The sequence below is a fragment of the Pipistrellus hanaki genome (assembly GCF_964339955.1).
Source record: "Pipistrellus hanaki genome assembly, chromosome: 7".
Taxonomy (NCBI): Eukaryota; Metazoa; Chordata; class Mammalia; order Chiroptera; family Vespertilionidae; genus Pipistrellus; species Pipistrellus hanaki.
Genome location: NC_140509.1, coordinates 79372396 through 79395269, shown reverse-complemented (window position 1 = coordinate 79395269; position 22874 = coordinate 79372396). Strand labels below are relative to the sequence as shown.

At 46.5% G+C, this 22874-nt stretch overlaps 2 protein-coding genes across 4 annotated transcripts in view; one reads left to right on the top strand and one right to left on the bottom strand.

Annotated features, from left to right (window-relative positions):
* The first annotated feature begins 888 nt into the window (after window positions 1–888).
* Window positions 889–22874, top strand: part of NT5DC1 (5'-nucleotidase domain containing 1) — a 93788-nt gene continuing 71802 nt past the window's right edge. The window contains exons 1-6 of one of the 2 annotated variants that reach the window (XM_084890153.1): window positions 889–1059; window positions 5089–5180; window positions 6759–6830; window positions 10076–10182; window positions 14402–14481; window positions 16724–16805. In XM_084890153.1, the coding sequence (XP_084746279.1) occupies window positions 967–1059; window positions 5089–5180; window positions 6759–6830; window positions 10076–10182; window positions 14402–14481; window positions 16724–16805 (526 nt within the window). In that variant the 5' untranslated portion in view covers window positions 889–966. Of the gene's footprint in view, window positions 1060–5088; window positions 5181–6758; window positions 6831–10075; window positions 10183–14401; window positions 14482–16720; window positions 16806–22874 lie in introns of both variants that reach the window. The other variant, XM_084890152.1, reaches the window with a different exon arrangement.
* The window catches only part of COL10A1 (collagen type X alpha 1 chain), a 32235-nt gene continuing 27594 nt past the window's right edge, over window positions 18234–22874 (bottom strand). For both annotated transcript variants that reach the window (XM_084890142.1, XM_084890143.1), the window contains one exon: window positions 18234–21114. In XM_084890142.1, the coding sequence (XP_084746268.1) occupies window positions 19226–21114 (1889 nt within the window). In that variant the 3' untranslated portion in view covers window positions 18234–19225. The remainder of the gene's footprint in view (window positions 21115–22874) is intronic.

Here is a 22874-nt window from a genome sequence, read left to right as displayed (position 1 = left end):
TCCAGACTGTTTCCTTAGTGGCTGCCCCAGTTTCCACCACCACCACCAGCGCCTGAGGGTTCTTTTCTCTAGATCTTTGTAGATTTACTGATGATAGCCAACTGACAGGTGTGAGGTGACAGGTCATTGTGGTTTGTCATTTGCATTCCCCTGGTGATCAGTAACCAGAGTGAGCATCTTTCCCTTCCCTAAGTCTGTTGGCCATTTGTCCTCTTTGGGGGAAAAGTCTATTCCGGTCCTTTGCTCGTTTTCTATTGGGTTATTGAGTTTATGGGGTGTTTTTTACTTAGGAATTTACTATGGCATTTCAATTTTCTGGTTCAACCCATGGTCAAAGATCTCCCAGGCAAAAAGATCTCCCAAATCCTTGGCTAACATCCGAGGAACGTCAGTGGATAAAAACTCCATATTCCTCTCCCATTGGCTCGAGTCTAACTGCTCCATCTCCTCCTTTCCCCGGCGCCTGTCAAAGGAAGGGGCGCACCCGTTCCTTTCGGGGCGCGGGCCGCGTGCCAACAGGGGCTCAGCTGCACCCCAATCTCTGCAGGCGTGGCCCAGCACCAGGCCCCACCTTGCCTTGGGGGGTCCGGGGGGCAGGGGCGGGCTTGCAGGATCAGCAGGGGAAGCCCGCAGAGTGGCCGCGGGGCGCGGGGGAGGCCGGCCGCGCGAGGGGCGGGGAGGGGCGGGGAGGGGCGGGGAGGGGCGGGAGCAGCGAGGCGGGGCGGTGCTGGCGGGCGCGGGAAGCGCTAGGACCGCCTCTCCGCGTCCCGGGGCGGACGCAGCCCGCCTCTCCCCGCCCCTCCCCGCCCCTCCCCGCCCCGGCCCGCCCCTCCCCGCCTCTCCCCGCCCCTCCCCGCCCCGGCCCGCCTCTCCCCGCCTCTCCCCGCCCCGCCCGCCCCGCCGCCTCCTGCAGGTCCCGTCCCGCAGCGTCGGCCGGCGCTCCCCGCTCCCGCGCTGCCCGCAGCCATGGCGCAGCCCTTCTCCCTGGCCGCCTGCGACGTGGTGGGCTTCGACCTGGACCACACGCTGTGCCGCTACAACCTGCCCCAGAGCGCCCCGGTGAGTGGCGCCCGGGCGCCGGGCGGAGCTCCCTCCCCGCCGGGGGCCTTTGCGCGCAGGCATCCCCGGTCCCGCCCGGCGGTGGGCACGGGCCGGGGCGGAGAAGTTGGGAGCCGGTTGCGGAAGGAAAGGGGGGGGAGGAAGGACACCTTGGGCGCGATCGGGCGAGGGAAACAGTTCCTGGGGCAGAGGAAGGGCGGGGCTAGCGGCACCGGGGTGTCCTCTGCGGATCCCAGGCCCGGGACTTTCCTGCAAGTCCTTCTGGGCCCCGGCCGCGCCGCCGCCGCCGGGGAAGCGCTGGTGTCCTCCTCGGCGGCGTGTTCCCCTTTGCACGTCCACGCGACCACCTGTCAGTGTCCGGCGCCGCGGTCAGGGACAGGCTGTGCGGCGTATGGGAAGGAGCATCAGCCAACAAGTCACTTAAGATATCTTAGCCCTAATTTTGCTCCTATCGCGCACCCACTGCGTGCTTCATGCACCTTGAATACCAGTTAAGTGTAATCCTAACTACCAGCAGAGTGTGGGTCCTCACTGCGCTTTGGAAGGGATGGGGAAGTGGAGTGTATGACTCCACACCTGTACCCTCTACTGGATGGTACTCCCCCCAACCCCATTCCTTTGGTTTTCAAAAAAACACTGTGAAAAATCAGCAGAATTTCCCCCCCTTTTTTTGTGGTCAAAGATCTACCTATCCAAATAGAAGGAAAGAATTTTAAAGAGCACAGTGTTTCCATGCAAGGACTCTACAGCCAGTCTGCCTAGCTTAGGGCACCAGCTCCTCTGTTGCTAGTTCTGCATCTTAACCTGTGTCTATTCTTAGTTTCCCCATCTGTAAAATGGGACCAGTCATTGGACTTACTTCACGAGGCTGTTACAAAGATCAGAGAGGTGAATGAATAGGTGTACAACGCTGAGAGCGGTGCTGGCATACAAGTACATTCCACCCGTCTGGCACGTACAAGCGTTGCTCTTATGGTTGCCACCCAAAGCACTTTGAAGCCTCACCCATGTATGAGCAGAGCTCCTGGCCATTGGCGCACCCATCGCCCAGGCTCCATGCTGTGGTGAGGTAAGGGTCCCGTTAAGCAATTCAGGTCCCCGACAAAGGTCAGAAAGGAGTTGGGATCACTTGTGTTTTCTACACATCAGATGCTAAACAAAACTAATGTGCTGTTCCTGCTGCTATACTTCATGCTTTCCCTCTGTCCAGATGTCCCCTCACTTGTATTGAGAGTTAAGAAGGCTTTTCTTTACTACTTGATTTTTTGGCCACTACTTCCTCTAGGTCAGTGGTTCTCATCCTTTTTTTTTAAATTTCTTTATTGATTATGGTATCACATTCCCACCCCAAACCCCTCCCCAGGTATGCCCCCACCCCCCTGTTGTCCGTGACCACTGGTTAGGCTCATATGCATGCATACAAGTCCTTTAGTTGATCTCTCCCCTTCCCCCCACCCTCTTCTTCCTTCCCTTTGAGGTTTGACAGACTGATCAATGCTTCCCTGTCTCTGGGTCTGTTTTTGTTCATCAGTTTATGTTGTTCATTATTTCCCCTAGATGAGTGAGATCAAGTGATACAAGAAATATAAGAACCGAGATTGAGACCAGCCATAATGGTTATGCTGAGAGGCAAATGAATCAGTCTGTAGTGAGTTTCTTTCTGGGCCAACAGTTCTTTTGAGTCCCAATTTCAATGCCAAACAGTTCCTTATGTGTACATGTCAGCCATGATATTTCAGATCTGGATGGTGGACAGATGGTGGTGATGCAGGTCTGACCATCTCTGGTTTGGTCCTCAGTATCCATTTTCAACCTTTCTAATGCTGAGACCCTTTAATACAGTTCCTCATGTTGTGGTGACCCCCAACCATAAAATTATTTTCGTTGCTACTTCATAACTAATTTTGCTACTGTTATGAATCGTAATGTAAATATCTGTGTTTTCTGGTGGTCTTAGGCTCTATAGCAGCGGGCCACCGCAACATGAGGAACTGTATTAAAGGGTCGAGGCATCAGAAAGGTTGAGAACCACTGCTCTAGGTCGTTGTCTTTTTTTTAATATATATATATTTACTGGTTTGAGAGAGGGAGAGATAGAAACATCAATGGTTGGCCGTCTTCTGTACGCCCCCTCTGGGAATCAAGCCCATAACCCAGGCATGTGCCCTAACGGGGAATTGAACCTCCATCTCTGAGCCTCGCCGGCTAGGCCTCTAGGTCTTTGATTCATATTTTTCTTCCCTCTGTGCCTTTAAAAATCCCCTCCTGGTTCATGTTTTCTGCATCTCCTCTGCAATCACCTTCATTTGGAAGAAACGTTGTTAAAAAACCACTGTCATGTTAGAGCCCAAATTGTGCATGTGCGAGCCTAAGATTTTAGAACATAAGATCCTTGAAGTCAAGGATCCTTTACTACAAGCCTCGAATATATGTGATGCTTCAAGGCTGAAAACAGTAACGTAGTGTGCTTTGGGTCCTGTTCGGTCTAGAAATCTTTTCTTAAGGGCTGCAGTGTGCTAAACACCTTAATGGAGTGGGGATACACAGGTAACATCCGGGCCTTCAGGTGGCCTTGGGGGGACTGAGCGCGGAAAGGCTGGTTCGGGGCCCCGGTGGTGAGGGGTGTCAGAGGCACAGGGTTCCCTGCTTTTCTCCGCACCCGTGTTCTCTGCTCCCCCTTGCACGTTGACCCCATTGTCTCCTGTTACAGAAGCGTCTCCTCGGAGAGGGAAGAAACACAGCTCTGGTGCCCATCGGCAGCCTGTGAGAAAGGGCCCCTTTGTCTCAGGAAGGAACCTGGCCCCATTGGAAGCATGCTCGTAGTCAGTATTGCCCCGGGGGTGAGGAGTGTTGTCCAGAGCGAAATCAAGTGCCCTTGATCAGAGGCAAGTGTAAGACTGTGCCCTTGGCAGCTGGAAGCTGACCCAGGCGGGAGTATATATACCTTGACAATGGGCAGATACTACACGTCAGGGCCCTTTTTAAAACCACGGCGTGATGGATAAGAATAGCAACACCTAAATTGGATTTACTCCTATGCCAGGCTCAGCTCTAAGCTCTTTACATCCGTTAATCCCATGGCACCGGTTTCTTGCAGGCAGGATCATGTGTGGGTGTGTTTTACTTAGTATGTTTCACATCAGGATGACTCAGTACATGTGCATTGGTATTTTGGGATGATTGAATAAGAATCTGTGTAGCATGTAAAGGAGTAGTGTTCGGTCATGTCTGGGCTTCAGGAGTCCTGTAGGGGCCCTCTCTGGGCCCCACTCTGTCCTATAGGCTTGGAATTTCTGGGTGGTTTTAGGAACCATCACCTGTAGCTGTGAATCGCCCACAGGGTGGAGAGCTGTTGATACGCAGTGTTGACATAATGTGTGTCTATTTGCAATTGACCTGGATAAAGGCTGTAGGCAGAGCCACACCCTGGGAACATGTTTCCTCAAGATGGTGGACATGTTGTCAGCTTGGCCTTCATATCAGCCCAGGTGTTGGCAGGGCGGCACTAGATATGTAAATCCAGGCATGCTAGGGCCTACTGGAGAATGCAAATAAGTTGGTGATAACTTCCTGGTATTGGGGCTATAAAATAAATGCCCTGGTCGTCTTCTTCCTGCCTCTCCAGCAGACAGTATGGCGGCCCACCCAGCTCCCAGCAGTCCTGGATTGTGAGAGGGATGTCCAACTTCCCCTGATGAGTCTCCGATTGGAAAGGGTGCAGGCTGGGCTGTGGGACAACTTCCCCTCCCCTCCAGTGCACAAATTTCATGCACTAGGCCTCTAGTTGTATACTGATGATGGTACAATTTTGAAAAAAAAAAAAAAAAAAAAGACACTACAGGTACTGGGGGCTCACGGGGGTGGTTTAATGGTTTGTGAAGGGAATTAAACTGAAGGGCTTTATAATTAAGAAATTCCCTTCCCCCACTGCCCCATGAGTGATTCCATCAGGTCTTCAGGTCTGTGAAATTCAGAATGAATAGTGAATTTTATATTTAACCTCTCCTTTTTCTTTCCCTTTGTCTACAGCTCATTTACCACAGCTTTGCTCAGTTCCTGGTCAAGGAGAAAGGATATGACAAGGAATTGCTCACTGTGACTCCAGAGGATTGGGACTTCTGGTAGGTCCTCGTTTTTAAGGTTTGCACATCCCTTCTGATTTCTAATTGTTGCTGATAAAACATGAATGCCTCCTCTTCGATGAAGGCAGAAAGTGAAATGGAGCCAAAGGACCAAGTGCCTTCTCTACTAAAAAATAAATAAATTATGCTTAATGAATGAATGTCCTTTCTACTTTAAGTTTAGACTCAAATATGAAAAGCCAAAAGGGCATGGGACTAATTTGGATATTTTCACATGGTGACATTTGTCATTATTAAGAGTCTTGGAGGTTATAAGAACTCTCTCTAAAATGTTATCTTTAAAAAAAGTTTTGTTTTGTTGCTCTTCAAACACAGACGTATAGGAGAAGAAGAGTGATGTTTTGGGTAAGTATCTGAATTAGGACATTTGCTTTTTGGGTAATTGGACAGACACCCCTTTGTCTAAGGCTCTGACTGCTTCTTCCCTTTCGGGGTTAGGGTTCTCAAGGCTTCCTTTGTCTTTCTTCCTCATTTAGATGACAAAACCAAACAGTAACTCCTGTTAAACCACTTTCCATTGTTTAGTTGGAAATTAATAATAATCCTAAAACACATGACGGTGTTCCTCCGTTAGGCACTCCTCCAATGTTTGGTTAGCCCTTTGTTAGTCAATCCCTTTTGTGAAGGAGAAGCAGAAACATTTTACTATATGAAACTGCTAACACTGGGAATTTTACTGTGGACCAAAGTAAATCATACTTCTAACGTACCTGCCATTTTTTGTTTAATTCCCTTGGTATTGGTTGGCTTATTATACCTCCTTGCTTTTATTATTTATAATGATGACTCTGTATCCATTTTTCTCCCTAAACTTAATATTTGACTTTCTTTTAGTTTTTTTTTCCAATAATATACCTTACCCAGAGGGCTAGTTTTATATCCTGATCTAAATTAAGGCAAATTCTAAAGAGTCAGAAAAGACTCTGCTAAGATCTGAACTTACAGAATATGAATGTGTGTGTGTCTATGTGTTTTAATTTATAAAAACATTTTCACTTTTTAAAAAACCCTCACCCAAGGATGTGGTTTTCACTGATTTTTTTTTTTTTTTAAAGAGAGAAAGGAAGGGACAGGGAGCCGGGGGGGGGGCGTTATATTGATTGGTTGCCTCCCAGACACTCTCCAACTGGAAATCAAACCCACAACCTAGGTATCTGCCCTAACTGGGAATTGAACCTACAGACTTTTAGTGTTTACGACAATGCACCAACCAACTGAGCCACCGAGCCAGGGCACCATTTTCACTTTTTAACAGAGACATGCAATGAGGTTCATTTTTGCTTCTCTTTGAGTTTGTATTTCTCTTTTTAAAAGTTTAATTATTTTAGAAAGTAAACATGCTGTCCTTTGTTCCTGTAACGGTTTTCTTTATATGCTTTCTCTGTGGATGATGTTTAGTTTTAGAGTTCTTGGATATTCTTAACTGTTTGATTAACGTATCATTCCCCTGGTGGGAGAATGCCTTTTTTGCATTATGACTTTTTGAGAATATAGATTATTATCTTTTGAGTTAGGAAAATGCATGAATTGATTGGGAATCAAATATTTCTGTTTTAGTTGCAAAGGCTTGGCATTGGATCTGGAAGATGGAAACTTCATTAAACTTGCAGACAATGGCACCGTCCTCAGGTAATAAAATGTAGTTGTGAGGTCAAAACTTGGCTCTTTTCAGGACACTTTGTTACTCTGTAATATTTTAATGTTAAGGTTTTATATATATAAAACTAATATGCCAAGTGTCCATCCGGGTAATGACATCACATAGCAACGCCCAGCTTCCTCTCCCTAGCGACTAGCCTCCTTGGAGTTTCTTCAGCCCAGGAACACAGGTGGAAACATTTTACACTTTAACAAAATGTGTGTGAAGCATTTTCTCGTGATCTCATTTGATCCTCACAGAAGTCCTGGAGTAGGTAGATAGGAGACTCGGTGGAATCCTATTTTCTTTTCGTTAGCCAGAAAACGGAGATTTAGAAAGCTTAGAAACTTGACCTGACTGAAGAGAAGTAAGAAATAGTGGTCCTTAAAATGACTTCAGGTTTTCTCACTGTGCAGAATATAGTCAAACACTGCTGCAGTTAAATATTTTACCCTTTGTTCTCCCTGCATGATCTACAATAATAATCTGCATCGTGTTGGGGGGTGTGTGTGTATGTGTGTGTGTGTGTGTGTGTGTGTGTGTGTGTGTGTATATATATATATATATATATATATATATATATATATATAAAAGGCTAAGTTGACTCGTGCATGCGCAATACATAGAAAGCTCTCACTGGCACCAATCGCACACATGTGTTTCAATCTGTCATTGTCAATCATGAATTTGGTTGACACTTCTATTATAAAGTAAGTGCAAATAGCAATATTAAAATATTTCTTCTAATTAATTTCCTTTCAGTGTGCACAGATTCGTGCACTAGTAGTTAAATAAGATCATTATTTTAGTCAGATGATAGATGATCTGTGTGTTTACATGTCTTTGTATGCATCCTTTGAGTCATTTAAATAACAAATCTGAGCATTAGGATTCAACATCTAGTTTCTTTAAATTTAGCTCATCAGAAATATTTGCAGGAAATATAGTAGAATGTTAATAACTTGCTTCCCGTCATTGACCATCCCTACTGCAAAGGAGCTTGGGAATTGCATTGTGTTAGGTGGGTATGTAGGTACCTGGAATAAAGTAGGAGTTATTTTTATTAAGGTGGAAGGAGAGAATAGATGTGGGATAGAAGTTTATGGTCTGTGCACACTTCTCTTCCTCCATTCATCCAAATTTGCCCCCATCGTGCAGGATTCTGAGGTGTCCCAGCTCCTTCTGGAAGTATTTCAGACTGTTCAAATCTTCCTCAGTCTCTCCTGCACTCACTGCTGCCTCGCTTTCCTTCCCTCCTTTCAGGGTGAGCCCAACCCTTTGAGTCTTGCTGATAGTACAGCAAGTTAGCATGGCCATGCAGCTGTGCGATTTATTGTCCTATATAATAGCCTAATATGATAAGTGTCCAACCATTCGTTCAACCGTTTTACCAGTCCAGTAGGTTAGCTTGCTGCTGGGGTCTGGCCAATCAGGACTGGGCGAGATGGGCTGGACACGCCCTGGAGCCCTCCCATGGTCCCTCTTAGGCCCTGATCGTGCACCAGTGGGGTCCTTCAGCCTGGCCTGTGCCCTCTCGAAATCCGGGACCCCTCAGGGGATGTTGGATATCCCCGTAGTTTATACTAAGAGTCCAAGGAGAGGGTGCTCAGAACAGGTTACTTCTTATACATACTCTCCCTTTTGATACATCACATTTTTCTGCACGTTACAAATTCTTGCTCTCCCCCAGAATTTCCCTTAAGGTGCTGCTAGCTACAGCTGTTGGTGTGGCCCCACTTCTGATTATTTTGTTATTCGTTTGCATGTTTTTCCTTGGGCAACAAGAGATAGAGTATATGTGTGCCTGTATCTGTATCTCTATCTGCATACATATACTCAGTGCAGCTTTAACTGTGACCTTTAACCTGGCTATCATTTTATCATGATGTACTTGTCTGTCTCAAATCCTTGAGTTAAAGAATGGAAAGCATCCACAGTTGTGCTTCTTTCTTTCATTGTTATGTCAGTTCATCTCCCCTCCCAGTGCCTCTCCTGCAAGTCTGACCCTCTCCATTCAAGTTCTAGCTACCCTGCAGTTTTTCCTCAATTGAGCTTATCTCCTTGATGCCTGCTTCCATTGAATATAGTAGCCTCCTTGTCTTATCATAGTTCCCACTCAGGGTTCTTCCATCTCTCTATACCACTTTCTAAAACATTAACCTCCTTATAAAAAGGAAACTGATTTTTTTCCCTCCATCTCTTTTTTCCTTAATTTTGCTTTGCTATCGTAATATAACCCCAAGCGAAGAAAAATGATACTTTCCAGCATTATCATCTCTCCCAATAAACTACACAAACTATCAGCTGTTTCTCTCTAGGCTAAGAGGCTTTCCTCAAGACCAGTGGATGCAAGGGCCATATTGTGAGCACAGGAAGTAGCTACATCCTAACTTGCTGTTCTGAGTTGTGTCGCATTTGTCGCACTGCCCTCCACTGTATGTCCCTGAATGGGCAGGATGCTCGCTCATCCTCACAGTCTCCTGTGCCCACAAGCTGGCCACCCCCAGGTGCCAGGCTCCTCCCACCTCTCTCCTGTGGACCTGGCGCAGCTCACACGCTAACTCTCCTCCCTGCTGCTTTTTCTTCCTTTCCTGTTTCCACACCCAATCCACACAGGTTTTGTTTTATTTTATTTTATTTTATTTTATTTTATTTTATTTTATTTTATTTTATTTTATTTTATTGATTTTTTACAGAGAGGAAGAGAGAGGGATAGAGTTAGAAACATTGATGAGAGAGAATCATTGATCAGCTGCCTCTTGCAATCCCCCCCTCCCCCCCCTGGGATGTGCCCCCAACCAAGGTACATGCCCTTGTCTGGAATCGGACCTTTCAGTCCGCAGGCCGACGCTCTGTCCGCCGAGCCGAACCGGTTTCGGCCGCACAGTTGTTTTTTAATTGTCCCAGTTAGGTTCACCTTGCCTTCCTGGTTACAGACCGTTCCTTAGGAAAGGGTCCTCTTCCTTCCAGAGAGAGTCCAGCTCATCGTTTCCACATTATCGGTCCACTTTGTGCGCTGCTCCTCATCGCTTGCTCACTGGTGGATGAAGGGAGGAAGAGCCGGAGCTGTCAAGAGAAAGGCCTTATAGATCCCTCAGTGGGGAAGCCAAACAATGGAAAACAGAAACAAATAGAACTCTCATTCATTTTAGAAGGGATCCAGCATAGCCAGGCTGGGGGAAGGGGTGTTCAAGGGAGCCATTGACGAGCAGTGTCCCTCCTCTCCCCAAACCAGGGCTAGCCACGGCACCAGGATGCTGGCCCCCGAGGAGCTGGCCAAGGAGTACGGCGGGAAGGAGTGGAAGTACTTCATGCCCGACACCGGGATGGCTTTCCGGTCAGGTATGTCTCACGCGGGCAGCACTGCCGTCCCTGACCCTGCTCCATGAGGACCTGAAGAAGGCCTTTCTCGTGTCCTGCTGGGCATGAGGTACAAGGAAGCACCTGTGGTTTCATAGACATAGGATGTGTTTCCTTCCACATCTGTCTGCTTTCTCTCTGGCCATTGGTTCTGTGTTAATTAAGGTTTGTTGATGCTCCTTTTCTAGCACTTGTTCTAGAGGAAAAAGACTAGCACTTGGGAGTAATTCATCCCTTAGGAATCCGTCTTTTTTATCAGTTTGTGATGGGCTCAGTCCTTACATTTATTTCTCCAGCCTCATTTCTTTCTCTTTTCTAAACTTTTACTTCAGTGTAATTTTTTTAAAATGTATTTTATTGATTTTTTACAGAGAGGGATAGAGAGTTAGAAACATCGATGAGAAACATCGATCAGCTGCCTTCTGCACACCCCTTACTGAGGATGTGCCTGCAAACAGGGTACATGCCCTTGACTGGAATCTAACCTGGGACCCTTCAGTCCGCAGGCCGACGCTCTATCCACTTAGCCAAACCTGTTTGGCCCCTTCAGTGTTTTTAAACATATATATATATATATATATATATATATATATATATATATATATATGTTTCAGAGAGAAAGGGAGAAGGAGAGAGAGATAGAAACATCAGTGATGAGAGAGAATCATTGATCGGCTGCCTCCTGCATGCCCCTACTGGGGATCAAGCCCACAACCCCAGGCATGTGCCCTAACCAGGAATTGAACCATAGTTCTGGTTCATAGGTTGACACTCAACCACTGAACCATGCTGGCCAGGCTAGAATTTTCCTTCTTACTGCCAGTTCTACTATCTTTTCTCTTCATCTTTTCTTTTTCTTGATTTTAAATGCTTGTATGCATTTTTTCCCAATCTTTTAAAGAGCTTCACCATGTGTACACATGAAAAGATTTTACAGACATAGGTGCGCATGAAGAGGGAATGACGAAAACATTGTTATAGCCAGACCTTATTAAAAGTCAACATTATTGGTTTTTCATTTTTTCTAAATTTTTTTTGCCACTTTCTCCCACATGGCAGTTCTGAAATGCATCTGCTCTCCTTTAGAAAATGTAATAACCTGGAAATAGTCAGTTAGTCCTTGTCTTGATTGCGCTTCCTTTCTTTGTTACCCTTGCCGTCTTTTGAGAGTCTCGCTTTTGTGGAGAGATGAAAATGGCAGGAAGTATGAGTATTCTTGATAAAGTAAGTTGATAGGAAATGCCGAGACTTCAGATTGGGGTTAGACTTAGAATGCTTTCGCACATGTTGACTCAGAATAACTAGCGGACGTTAAATGGCTAGATAGCCTTTTCGTCCAGGGAGGATGGAGGAGTGTTGTCTCTCCAGGTACAGGTGGTGGTAAATAACCCAGAGAAGCGAGGCACACAGCTACGTCCTGACATCCACTCAATACGGGGAGTGTTTTAAAAAATCAACCATTTCCCAGCCGTCACAGGACATCTGCCCTCTCTGAGCCAGCTGTGTGCTCACTGCTCCGCCCGGTCTCCATGGGAACCAGCAGCTTCCCCAGGTGCCCAGTTTGCCCAGGAGCCTCTGAGGGTGGACTGGAAGGTTATCTGCTCTTCACTGGGTGGGTTAGGGAGCTGGTTTCACTCCAGGTGCCTGGTGGTCAGGCTGTGACACAACAGATGCCTGTTGTTTCTACAAAATAGTAAGAAGCTAAGGCTTAATCCAGCCTGTTTGGCTCAGTGGATAGAGCACCGGCTCACGGACTGAAGGGTCCCAGGTTCAATTCCAGTCAAGGGCACATGCCTTGGTTGCAGACTTGATCCTGGCCCTGGTCAGGTGCCTGTGGGAGGCAGCCAGTCGATGTTTCTCTCTCTGTCTCTCCCCCTCCCTTGCACTCTCTTTAGACATCAATGGAAAAATATCCTCAGGTGGGGATTAATAAAAACAAACTTATTTTTTTTTTAGTGTAGAGATATATAATAGAAGAAAAATGGCCTGTGGTTCTACAATGCAGTTAAACTTTATTTTCATTAAAACACACACAATAATAATGTGATCATATGCTTAGGAAATTTAAAAATTATAGAAAGGAATAAAATGAAATCATGTCCAACCCCTGCCCCTCAAAATTCTCTGTTCCCCAAAGCTATTTTTTTTTAATTCTACCACAGGGACCATACATTTTCTGTACTTTGCTCTTTGTAACTTACATCTCAGCGATCCTGTCACATCCGCACACATACTCATGTACCTCATCCTTGTAAATGCCGGCATCCAATGCCTGTATCACGATTTATTTGATCAGTCCCCGGATGGGGGACATTTGCGTTGTGTTTGATGTTTGGCCATTACAGACAAGCCTGCGGTCACATTTTTCATACGTGTACAGCTTTCAGTGTTATAAGTATATCCAGGGTGAGCTCCTGCAAGTACAGATGCTCTCAGGATATGCGGTTTAAAATGTCGATCACTATGGCCAGGTAGCATGTGTCTTTACATGCCATTTCCATGTATATGAGTCCATTTATCTCTGAGTTAAATAGAGGGTTGTGAAGTGCTTTCCCTACCAGTCTATTTAGGGCATTTCAAGCACTAATGTTTTTATAATCCCTTTTCAGGATGTTGACTTGGCTTAAGTATGGTTTTCCTTACCAACCGATTACCAGAGAGCAAGTTCTTTTTAAAAAAATATATATATATATTTTATTGATTCTTTTTACAGAGAGGAAGAGAGAGGGATAGAGAGTTAGAAACATCGATGAGAGAGAATCATCTACCAGCTGCCTCCTGCACACTCCTTACTGGGGATGTGCCCACAACCAAGGTACATGCCCTTGACAGGAATCCAACCCAGGACCCTTCAGTCTGCAGGCCGACGCTCTATTCATTGAGCCAAACCGATTAGGGCAGAGAGCAAGTTCTTTTGAGCTTTACTCCCACACACGGATAGATTATGCAGAAACAGCTTGGTATAGTGCAGTGGTCGGCAAACTCATTAGTCAGCATAGCCAAATACCAACAGTACAACGACTGAAATTTCTTTTGAGAGCCACATTTTTTAAACTTAAACTTCTTCTAATGCCAGTTCTTCAAAGTAGACTCACCCAGGCCGTGGTATTTTGTGGAAGTGCTGCACTCAAGGGGTCAAAGAGCCGCATGTGGCTCGAGAGCCTCGGTTTGCCGACCATGGGTACAGTGGAAATCACAAGGAACGTGGAGCCAGGCCTGGATCATAGTGACTCTGTTACTTGCTGGATAAAGGGATCTGGTCAGCTCCTAAGCCACCTTTGGCATCACTGTCCTCATCTTTAAATGGAGAGATCACGCATCTGCAGAAGTGAGACTTAGGCGAACATACATTGTTCTCTTCCCCTCAGCGGTTTCACTCATGTGCCCGTGATCACCAAGCATGTGGAGTTTGCGGAGAGAACAGTGCTGGCGTGGATTCTCGGGGAACAGTGTTTCTGTGTCCACAGCTTAATGATTCAGGGGCTTGGCCGTGATTCAGAGGGTTGCTTCATTGAGCTCACCAATCCCTTCACACCCTTTGAGCCGTCTGTTCTGTAAGCAGGGGGAGGGCTGACGCCTTCATACAGTACAGTCTCCGAGCATGGGTGTTAGGAGAAGCATTGACAGCAGCCTGGCCCAGTTAATAGGTCAAGGCTGACTAAGCCTCACTGTCCACATGGGCCAGCCCGTGTTTGACAGTTGAGTGGCCTCTTGCCTTGCCATGAGCCCTTCCCATCAAACTCCGTAGTTATTTATTAGACTCCCACCAACACACATCAGCATTCAGCTCTTCAACTGAATTTCAGCTCTTAATGCCCACAAAGGGAGAGGAAGGGGGTGGAAAAAGAAGAGAATACAATTGGCAATGATGCGCTAAGGATACACAGGTTTATGGATGTCCCACAGGGCTTAGGACAGCTAGCCATCAGGATCAGGCAGGTCCCTCTGGTGTCAAAGGCAAGAAATAAGATCATGTGCAGGGAATGAACTTCGCCCACTGTCCGGTTGGGGGAGCCCTGGAGCATGGTGGGGTACAGAACAGCAGAGCGGGGGCAGACATCTTCCTTTTCCTCTAGATTTCTGGCAAAGCCATTCCTAACCTTTCTTAAGAATAAAAAACAGTCTGAGATGTTCCCTCTGATAATTTCGGCATGAATTTGTTCCCAGTTTAAAATTTTGTTCTTTTTTTTTTTTTTTTCAGGAAAGTATTATTTTTATGATAATTACTTTGACCTGCCAGGAGCTCTTCTGTGTGCCAGAGTGGTGGACTTGTTGACAAAGGTGAAGACTTTTTTTTATTTTAGAAAACGGTGGTATACTGTAAATCAGCATATGTCTCTTCCGTGGAGACTGTACTCAACTTCCTCTTTGTGGTTTCAGGGGAGACTGAGGAGGAAACACAGAGAATTTAGCCAAAATGTTTTTGGAAAATTAAATGAGCAGTGACCATTTCCCCCAGGGACGATAAACCTGTTCTCCAGCAGGGGGTGCAAAAGTCCAGGGAAAAATCCAGAACTTGGCATCTGCCTTCTTACTGGGCAGGTTATGGTGGTTGACATGCCCCAAGCATATAATTTCTTAGTAAAAGGTTTGTCTTTGCCTTAAGCAAGCCCTGTCTATTGTTTTAGTGCATTAGGTTAACACACCTTTGAAATAAACTGTAGCCATCTTTAAGAGAGCACATAACCTTGTTAACTATCCTGTAATCCAGTCCCCACCTTGCTTCCTCCCAACTCCACGTCATCTTCCTTGTCTCCTCATTTCAAAGGCATTACAGAAGTCGCAGAACTGTATTCTCCAGAGCATTGGAGATCTTGTTCTACCATATGTCATCAATGTGGCTCGAATAAACTCTCAAAAAAATTTTCTACAGGTTTAAACATTCTTACATAGATACCATCAAGTCTACAGTGTGGCTTTGACTCTGCATTTTCTACCAATTGGTCCCATATGCTGGCAAAAAAAAATATATATATATATATTAATATATATTATATTAATATAATAATAATATATATTATTATATTCCTGTGCCTTGCCTCAGTTTTCTGTGGCTCAAGTCACACACACCCATTTTAGATTTAATATTTTGAGGTGGATCAAAAGCAATGTGCATAGACTATTTGCTTCTTCAGATAATGTAGTCTGGTTATGGAACAGAAGCTCACTGCTTTTAAATGAAACAAAAGAATAGAAGTGTCTTATTTTGCTTTCAACTTGTAGAACTGACAAGGGAAATAACACAAAAAGAAAATATGCAAAATTATTGATTAATGTCAGTTCGATGAATGCTTACTTGTTTTTTTAAAGCAATAAAAAAAGAACTTTCATTTGGAAAAATATTTTCTTTGTTTTATTAACAATAAAAATGTAAAGGTAATTAAGAAAATTTGACATGTTCTTAAGCATTCTAAATAATACAAGAGAAAATAAGATGAAAATTTAAAATTAATCATTTTGAGCATAGTTTAATGCATATATACATTTTTGTACTGTGCATCAAAATTAAATAGATTTCTAGTCATATCAGTTTACACTTAGAATTTAAGACCTATGAACATAAACTGGTTTTATGTCAGAATCGCTTTCCTTTTTGCACACGTTATCTTTTAAAGTCACAGTGATCATGTTCACTTTAGGACATAGGTAATGGTTTGTTTTTTACTCAGAATTGCCGTCATGTGTTTGTGACAGTTTCTGTGGAGCATTAGTTCTGGTGTGTTTGTAGAAATCATTATAAGAGTCAGGAGATAGAGTCAGTTTCTCATTTCACAGTGACTACAAGCAAATGTATCAGTCTTTAAGTATTTTGGAGTTTTTATAGTAGTTACAGATACCTAGTAGTTGGTCTTTGTTTAGATGGAAACACTGCTTAATATTTCCAAGGAAGCGAGCGAAGGGTTGTAGGGTTGTGTACTTCAATGTATTGTTTACTTGCTTCCTGGTTTAAAAAAGACTTACCGGTAATAAAAGTGGTTTACATTCTGGATTTGGACTCTCCTTCATGCCTCCTGTAGAGACTTGTTGCTCTTTTATGTTGGAATCCAGGCATACATGCACCGAATTCTGAAGTGACCAGCTTTTAGGATTTTAGGATTTCAGGCTTTGTAGCCCCATTGATGCCATTGTACAGAGTGACACAGAGTGACACATTCTGGTGTCTCAGAGGCCGTAACAGTAAATTTATCCCTGTGTTTAAAACATTCTGTGATTTTTATGCTTTCTAATGAGTGGAATTTTTATTTTATTTGGGTTATGTGAGTTACATTAATATAGTCCTGTGTGTGTGTGTGTGTGTGTGTTTATAAACATCCTTGTAGCAGTAATTTTCATGCAAGATTTTTATTCTTTTAAATCATGTTTAGAAGAATGAGAAGTTTACTAACCCAGTATGTTTTCTGAAAATAAGTCCCCATTTTGAATACAGTGATATTGTAATTGTTTGCCAAGTATTTTTCTATTATGCGTAAAAAATAATGATTGGATATGTTACATTTGGAAATGTATTTTATTTTTTTAGCAGAACAACGGTCAGAAAGCATTTGATTTTTGGAAGGATATAGTTGCTGGTATACAACACAATTATAAGATGTCAGCTTTTAAGGGTGAGTAAGGTGAATACTTTCTAATAGAAGTCTGTTAAATGCTATGTGTTTAGTGAATTACTTAGACATTACCTATTCTGCTGTGTTCCTTAATTGGGACTTAATTTGACCCTAAATGTCACTATAAAGTTTGCACTGTTTACATGTGAAGAGGGCCTTTTGTTTACATCTGTCTCATGGCCATACTTGCCAACATTTTGAGCTGTGCCGTCCTTTGCATACCTGTTAGTGGGGTCGTTTGTCCATTCTCCAGAACTGAAGATCTGGTTTTGCCCTTTCCCGATTTGGGAATGAGGGCTGGTGACACCTGTAACCTTATATACAGTTGGGAAAAGTGAACATGCCATTGTTTTTGCTTAAAGAACAGGACTAGCTGACCCGGAATGGGGGCAGAGAAATCACCAACCCGAGCCCAGGGTTTCGTGGTTCTGTGCACAGGCTTGCCTGGGGGACAGAGATTACTTCTAAGCAATAAAGAGATGCCTTTACAGTATGTGACCCTGGTGGCCTCAACCAGACTGTCCTGATTCAACCAGTGGGCGGCTGATGGATGCTCAAGAGCGGTACTTTTTGAGCTTGGAAAAATGTTGCCCTTTTTATTTATTTATTGGCAGAGAAAGGCAGGGGGGAAGAAAGGGAGAGGGGGAGAGGAGAAAGGAGGGAGGGAGAGATTGAAAGAGAGTGAGATTTGGTTGCCACCTTTTGGTATATGGGAGGACATTCCAACCAACTGAGCCACAACAGCCAGGAAAAATACTGCCTTTGGATTGACATAAACATTTCTTGCCTTTCAATGTAATTTAGCCATCAAAATAATCCTAAATGTTATGATAAAAACCTATCAAACCCTAACCGGTTTGGCTCAGTGGATAGAGCATCGGCCTGTGGACTCAAGGGTCCCAGGTTCGATTCTAGTCAAGGGCATGTATCTTGGTTGCGGGCACATCCCCAGTGAGGGGTGTGCAAGAGGCAGCTGATCGATGTTTCTTTCTCATCGATGTTTCTAACTCTCTATCCCTCTCCCTTCCTCTCTGTAAAAAAATCAATAAAATATATATATTTTTAAAATGTATCAAGGCAACAAATGGTAACTGCAGAATATTTGTTCCAATTACATATTTCTCTGCCACCTCTTTCTTTCCCTCCCAGAAGAAAATCCCTGATGGGGGGTGATTACCTCACTTTTCCCTCCCAGCCGCCCACCCTTCACGGGCTTGTGGGTCACCCGTGGTCCTGAGGGGGTCCCAGGCCACCCTCCGTGCCTGGGTGTGTGGGAATGCCCCTCCCAGGGGAGAGGCACATCCTGACCCCTGTGAAGCCGCCCACCGAGTCACTGTTTGACTTTCTATCGGCTTTGTAAAGGGAGGAGCCTTAAGAGAACGGTTGTGCATTGCCAAGTGCTCCTGGCAAATAAACTCCGCACAGAAATCTCTGGATGGTACTTTATTGCATCGTAAATAAGGAGTAGGTAAAACATTTCGTGCTTTCGTAAGTGAGGTACAGCTTACAACTCTTAAACAGCAATATAAAAATACAGTACGGAGCATAAATAAATAACGTCTTTTCCTTTCTAGGCAGATTTTGAAACCTTTGACATCAGGTATAATTTCACTGGAATGGGAGGCACTAGGTACATACTGTAAACCCACAAAATCATCTGATACAAAACTCAACAAAGGGATGAAATCAAATTAATTAACACTCGTGTTAAATAAATACATTAGGTCAGACACCAACTTCCAAGTTGTGAAGGGTATGTAGAACGCTTTTTCGCAGTCACAGAAAAGTTTGTAAAGGTTCATAACCAAAGCACCTTGCATTTCCGGTTCATTTCAACATCATATTTTGCGTGTGTTTTTTATGAGAGCCATAAAAAAATCTATACGCACCTTTATATATGAATAAATTTTTTCACAAGGGGCCATTTAAGCCTTTGAGTAAATGCACCATCAGAAAGATCCTATGATAACGTCTTTGAAATTTGAATATTCAAGTATTTAAGTTCTAGAAAGATATACCTCTTGAATGTTTCCTAGAAGTTCTGTTCATTGTTGGAAGAAAACAGGCTTATTTTAAAAGGGGATGCTGAGGTTCTGAAATCAGATTTAACGTGACTTAGCATCACGGATCAGGGTTTTTGTGGTCATTTTACACTTTAGCTTAGCAGGACTTTATGGTGAGGTTTTTAAGGACGGGAGGACTTCACAGAATAAGGAGCCTCAGGACTGCGGACTAGGAATTGGACAGGGTCTTCTCCTATAGTTTACCTTTGCTGCTCGCTCTTCCGAGGGAAAGCTGGCTGGTCTGGAAGCTCACATCTGTACTGAAGGGAGTGCTGTCTTTCTCGGCCTACGTCCATATGCGCTTTGTGGGGCAGGTGCCTTCTCAAGCAGGTGCATGTGAGCGCGGTGGGCTCACGCTCACATGGGAGCCACTAGGAACCCTGAGAAGGAGGAGTGCACGTACTCGGAGGAGTACAGGCCGTTGGACTCGGCGTTGGGCAGCTGCAGCCACACCTGGTCATTCTCCGCCAGGTCGAGGATGGCGCTGCCCGAGGCCTGGTCCAGGTAGCCCTTGGTGTACTCATCGTACGTGTACATGACGGGGGTGCCGTTCTTGTACAGGCCCACCCACACGTGGGTCCCTTTCACGTGCACGTGGTAGGAGAAATAGTAGAGGCCCGGGATCTTGCAGGTGAAGATGCCGGTTCTCGGGTCGTAATGCTGCTGCTTGTTATACAGGACCTTATCAAACGGGATGGGGGCGCCTATGGCCGGGTAGGCTTTGGAGAGGATAACGGTGAAGGCGGACACGGGCATGCCTGTGACTCCCTGGTTGACACTAACCTGGGGCACCCCGGGGATGCTGGGCCGTTGGCCGGCCTTGGTGAAGCTATCCGGGGCGGCTGCCTGTCCGGGGGGCCCTGGAGGCCCGGGGGGCCCCGGAAGGCCCGGCTCTCCGGCCTGGCCTCTCGGACCTGGGGGCCCCGGGGGCCCCGTGGGCCCGTTGAGGCCCTTGGTGGCTATGCCGGCGGGGCCAGGAAGGCCTGGACTTCCTGGATCCCCTTTGGATCCGGGGAAGCCCGGGATGCCGGGCGGCCCGATGGGGCCTCGGGTGCCCGGTATCCCAGGGGAGCCCCTGGGCCCCGCCTCGCCGTTGTGCCCGGGCGTTCCCTTCGCGCCTGCAGGGCCTGCGGGGCCTGGGAGCCCGGGACGTCCTTCCACTCCGGGGTCCCCTTTGGGTCCGGGCAGCCCCGGGTGACCCTTAGGCCCGTCGAGACCCGGCTCTCCCGGGTACCCTGGTTTCCCGTCCAAGCCAGAGGGCCCCCTCTCCCCCTTGGCCCCGGGGCGCCCTGCCGGCCCGGCGGGCCCCGCCTCCCCCTTGGGGCCCGGCATCCCATGGGTGCCCGGGGTGCCCTTGGGTCCTGGGGGCCCCGCACTCCCGGGGGGTCCGGCCAGACCCGGCTCCCCAGGGCGGCCGGCCGGGCCTTGCTCCCCCTTGGCCCCCGGGCCGCCGGGAAGGCCGGCGGAGCCTCTCTGGCCCTGCAGGCCGGGCAGGCCCGGCTTCCCGAAGCCCGGAGGCCCGGGCGGCCCCGCGATCCCCGGAGCCCCTGGGTGGCCTTTGGTCCCGGGGGCCCCTGGCTGGCCCGGGGCGCCGGGGGCTCCCGGCTTCCCCGCGCCCTCCGGGCCCCGCTCCCCGGGAGGCCCCTGCGGGCCCGGCAGGCCGATGGGGCCCCGCTCTCCCGGGAAGCCCCGGTCCCCTTTGACGCCCGGCTGCCCCGGGAACCCGTTCTCCCCTCTCTTCCCCGCGCCCGGGGGGCCGGGCGGGCCCGCGGGCCCCTGCGGCCCGGGCAGGCCCCTCTCCCCGGGGCGGCCCGGGGCGCCGTACCTGGTCTCTCCTTTCTGTCCGTTCACACCGGGCACTCCGGGCGCCCCCTTTTCTCCGGGCAGGCCTCGGGGTCCCGGGGCCCCCGGCGACCCCTGTTCTCCAGGTTTTCCCGACACGGAGATCCCAGCGGGGCCGGGGGTGCCCGGGGGTCCCGGCGGGCCCCGGGGGCCGGGTAAGCCGGCCGGTCCAACGTCTCCTTTCGGCCCATACGGTCCTCTGTCCCCTGGCTTTCCTGGCAGTCCCGGCGAGCCTGGCTTCCCCGTGCCCGATGGTCCCGGCGGGCCCGGCAGCCCTGGCTCTCCTTGGGGTCCCGGACTCCCGTAGCCTGGTTTTCCTGGTGGCCCCGAGGGGCCCGGGTGCCCGCGAGGGCCGGCGGGGCCTGGTGGGCCGGGGGTGCCTTGCTGTCCTCGGACCGGTATACCTGAAAGACACACACCCAGGGAGGGCCATGGTGAGCGACGTTAAGGACAAGCATTGCTTCTGGAGGTGTGACTCAGGACAGGCGGGGCAGTGTCAGTCAGCCCTGTTGGGCGGATCAGTCTTAATTGGGCTTAGACAGTGCGTTTTATATGGTTTTTACAAACACTGCCAGAGAAGGTGGTTTTACAAGACTGCGGCTACCGTAATACTTTCATCACGACCAAATGGCCCAGGGAAATAAGCTGGGGTTGAAGAATCCGTCCACGAGTATCATAAGAGTGCAGTTGGAAGCACATTTATTGCGTTTATTTTGGGGAAATCATCCTCCCAGGAAAAAAAGAAAGAAAAAACAGTGTCTAACAGAAAAGGGAGAAAAAGACGAGTACAGGATAAACGGGAAAATATTTAAGAACGGTAACAGTTTTCCCTCACAAAAGCTAGTCTATAAGGCATAAGTAAGACATGCCCTTAATTCTAATTTACATCAGCCGTGGCCCTGCTGAACACAGGTTTTAGATTGAAGTTGAGTTTTTAACCTCAGCACCTACTGTGCATTCCTACAGTCTCCATTATTGCCTTAAAATTGAAACAGAGAATTAGAGAATTGGACCTAACGGGAGAGGTACATAAAGTAGTGTTAACATGCTTATCTAAAGTTTTCCTTGATAAATGCACATAAATATTGTTGGTGTCATAGTGCTATGGGTTCCTTTGAGCTAACTAATCATAAAAAAAAAAAAAAATCACTTATTTTGCCGGTTTTGCTCAGTGGATAGTGCCTTGGCCTGCAAACTGAAGGATCCCGGGTTCATTTATGGTCAAGGGCACATGTCTGGGGTTGTGGGCTCAATCCCCAGTAGGAGGCATGCAGGAAGCAGCCGATCAATGATTCTCTCATCATTGATGTTTCTCTCTCCCTTCTCTTCCTCTCCCTTCATCTCTGAAATCAATAAAAATATATTTTAAAAACCACTTATTCATTACTTTTTATGTGAAAAGTGCTATTGAGCCACAAGTGTGGGAGGAGCAGAGGGTGCATTCTATGAGAGCTGCTGTAAGTATGGTAAGAGATGTGCAAGCTATTTTAGTCATTCAGAGGTGGGCTAAGACAGCATTGCTGGGCCTGGGATATACCATTAGGGATGTATTTCCATGTCAAAGAATCTTTAGGCTGTAATCATCACAAGCAGCCACAGAAAATATTCATTCTTTCTCAGAAAACTTCTTTAACAGCTAATAAAGATGGTAATAAAATTACATATTATTTTTAAATACCTGGTTGCATAATTTATATAAATTAAAATAATTTTCTGTTTAATAGAGATTCAGAAACATAATTTAGTGTGCTTTGGCTAATCTCTCTTTTAGAGATGCGTGCTGTGCTTCTGTTACCAGCTTAATGTTTAACTTATAGATTGAAGACAAAAGTCTTCATTCAGTGTACAGTGCCTGCCAGTGGGGGGATAATACACTGAGTTCCTACCTTATATGATCAAGTAGAAGGTAAGGTGGATTTAATAGTTCAAATACAGCTTCTCAACTTTTTATTTGCAAACGAGATACATATTTTTACTCTGCAAAAATTAGCCAAGATTATACAGTAAATTAAGGTGGGGGGATAGAAATATTTTTAACCTTCTAAAAGTGGTGTGTTTTATTTTTAGTTTAAAACCATCTCTTATGATCTTGGTAAACTATAAAAAGTCTGAATTTGTGATCATAAAGAGTGTAACCTAGAGCTGCTGGGCATAGCATTTCAAA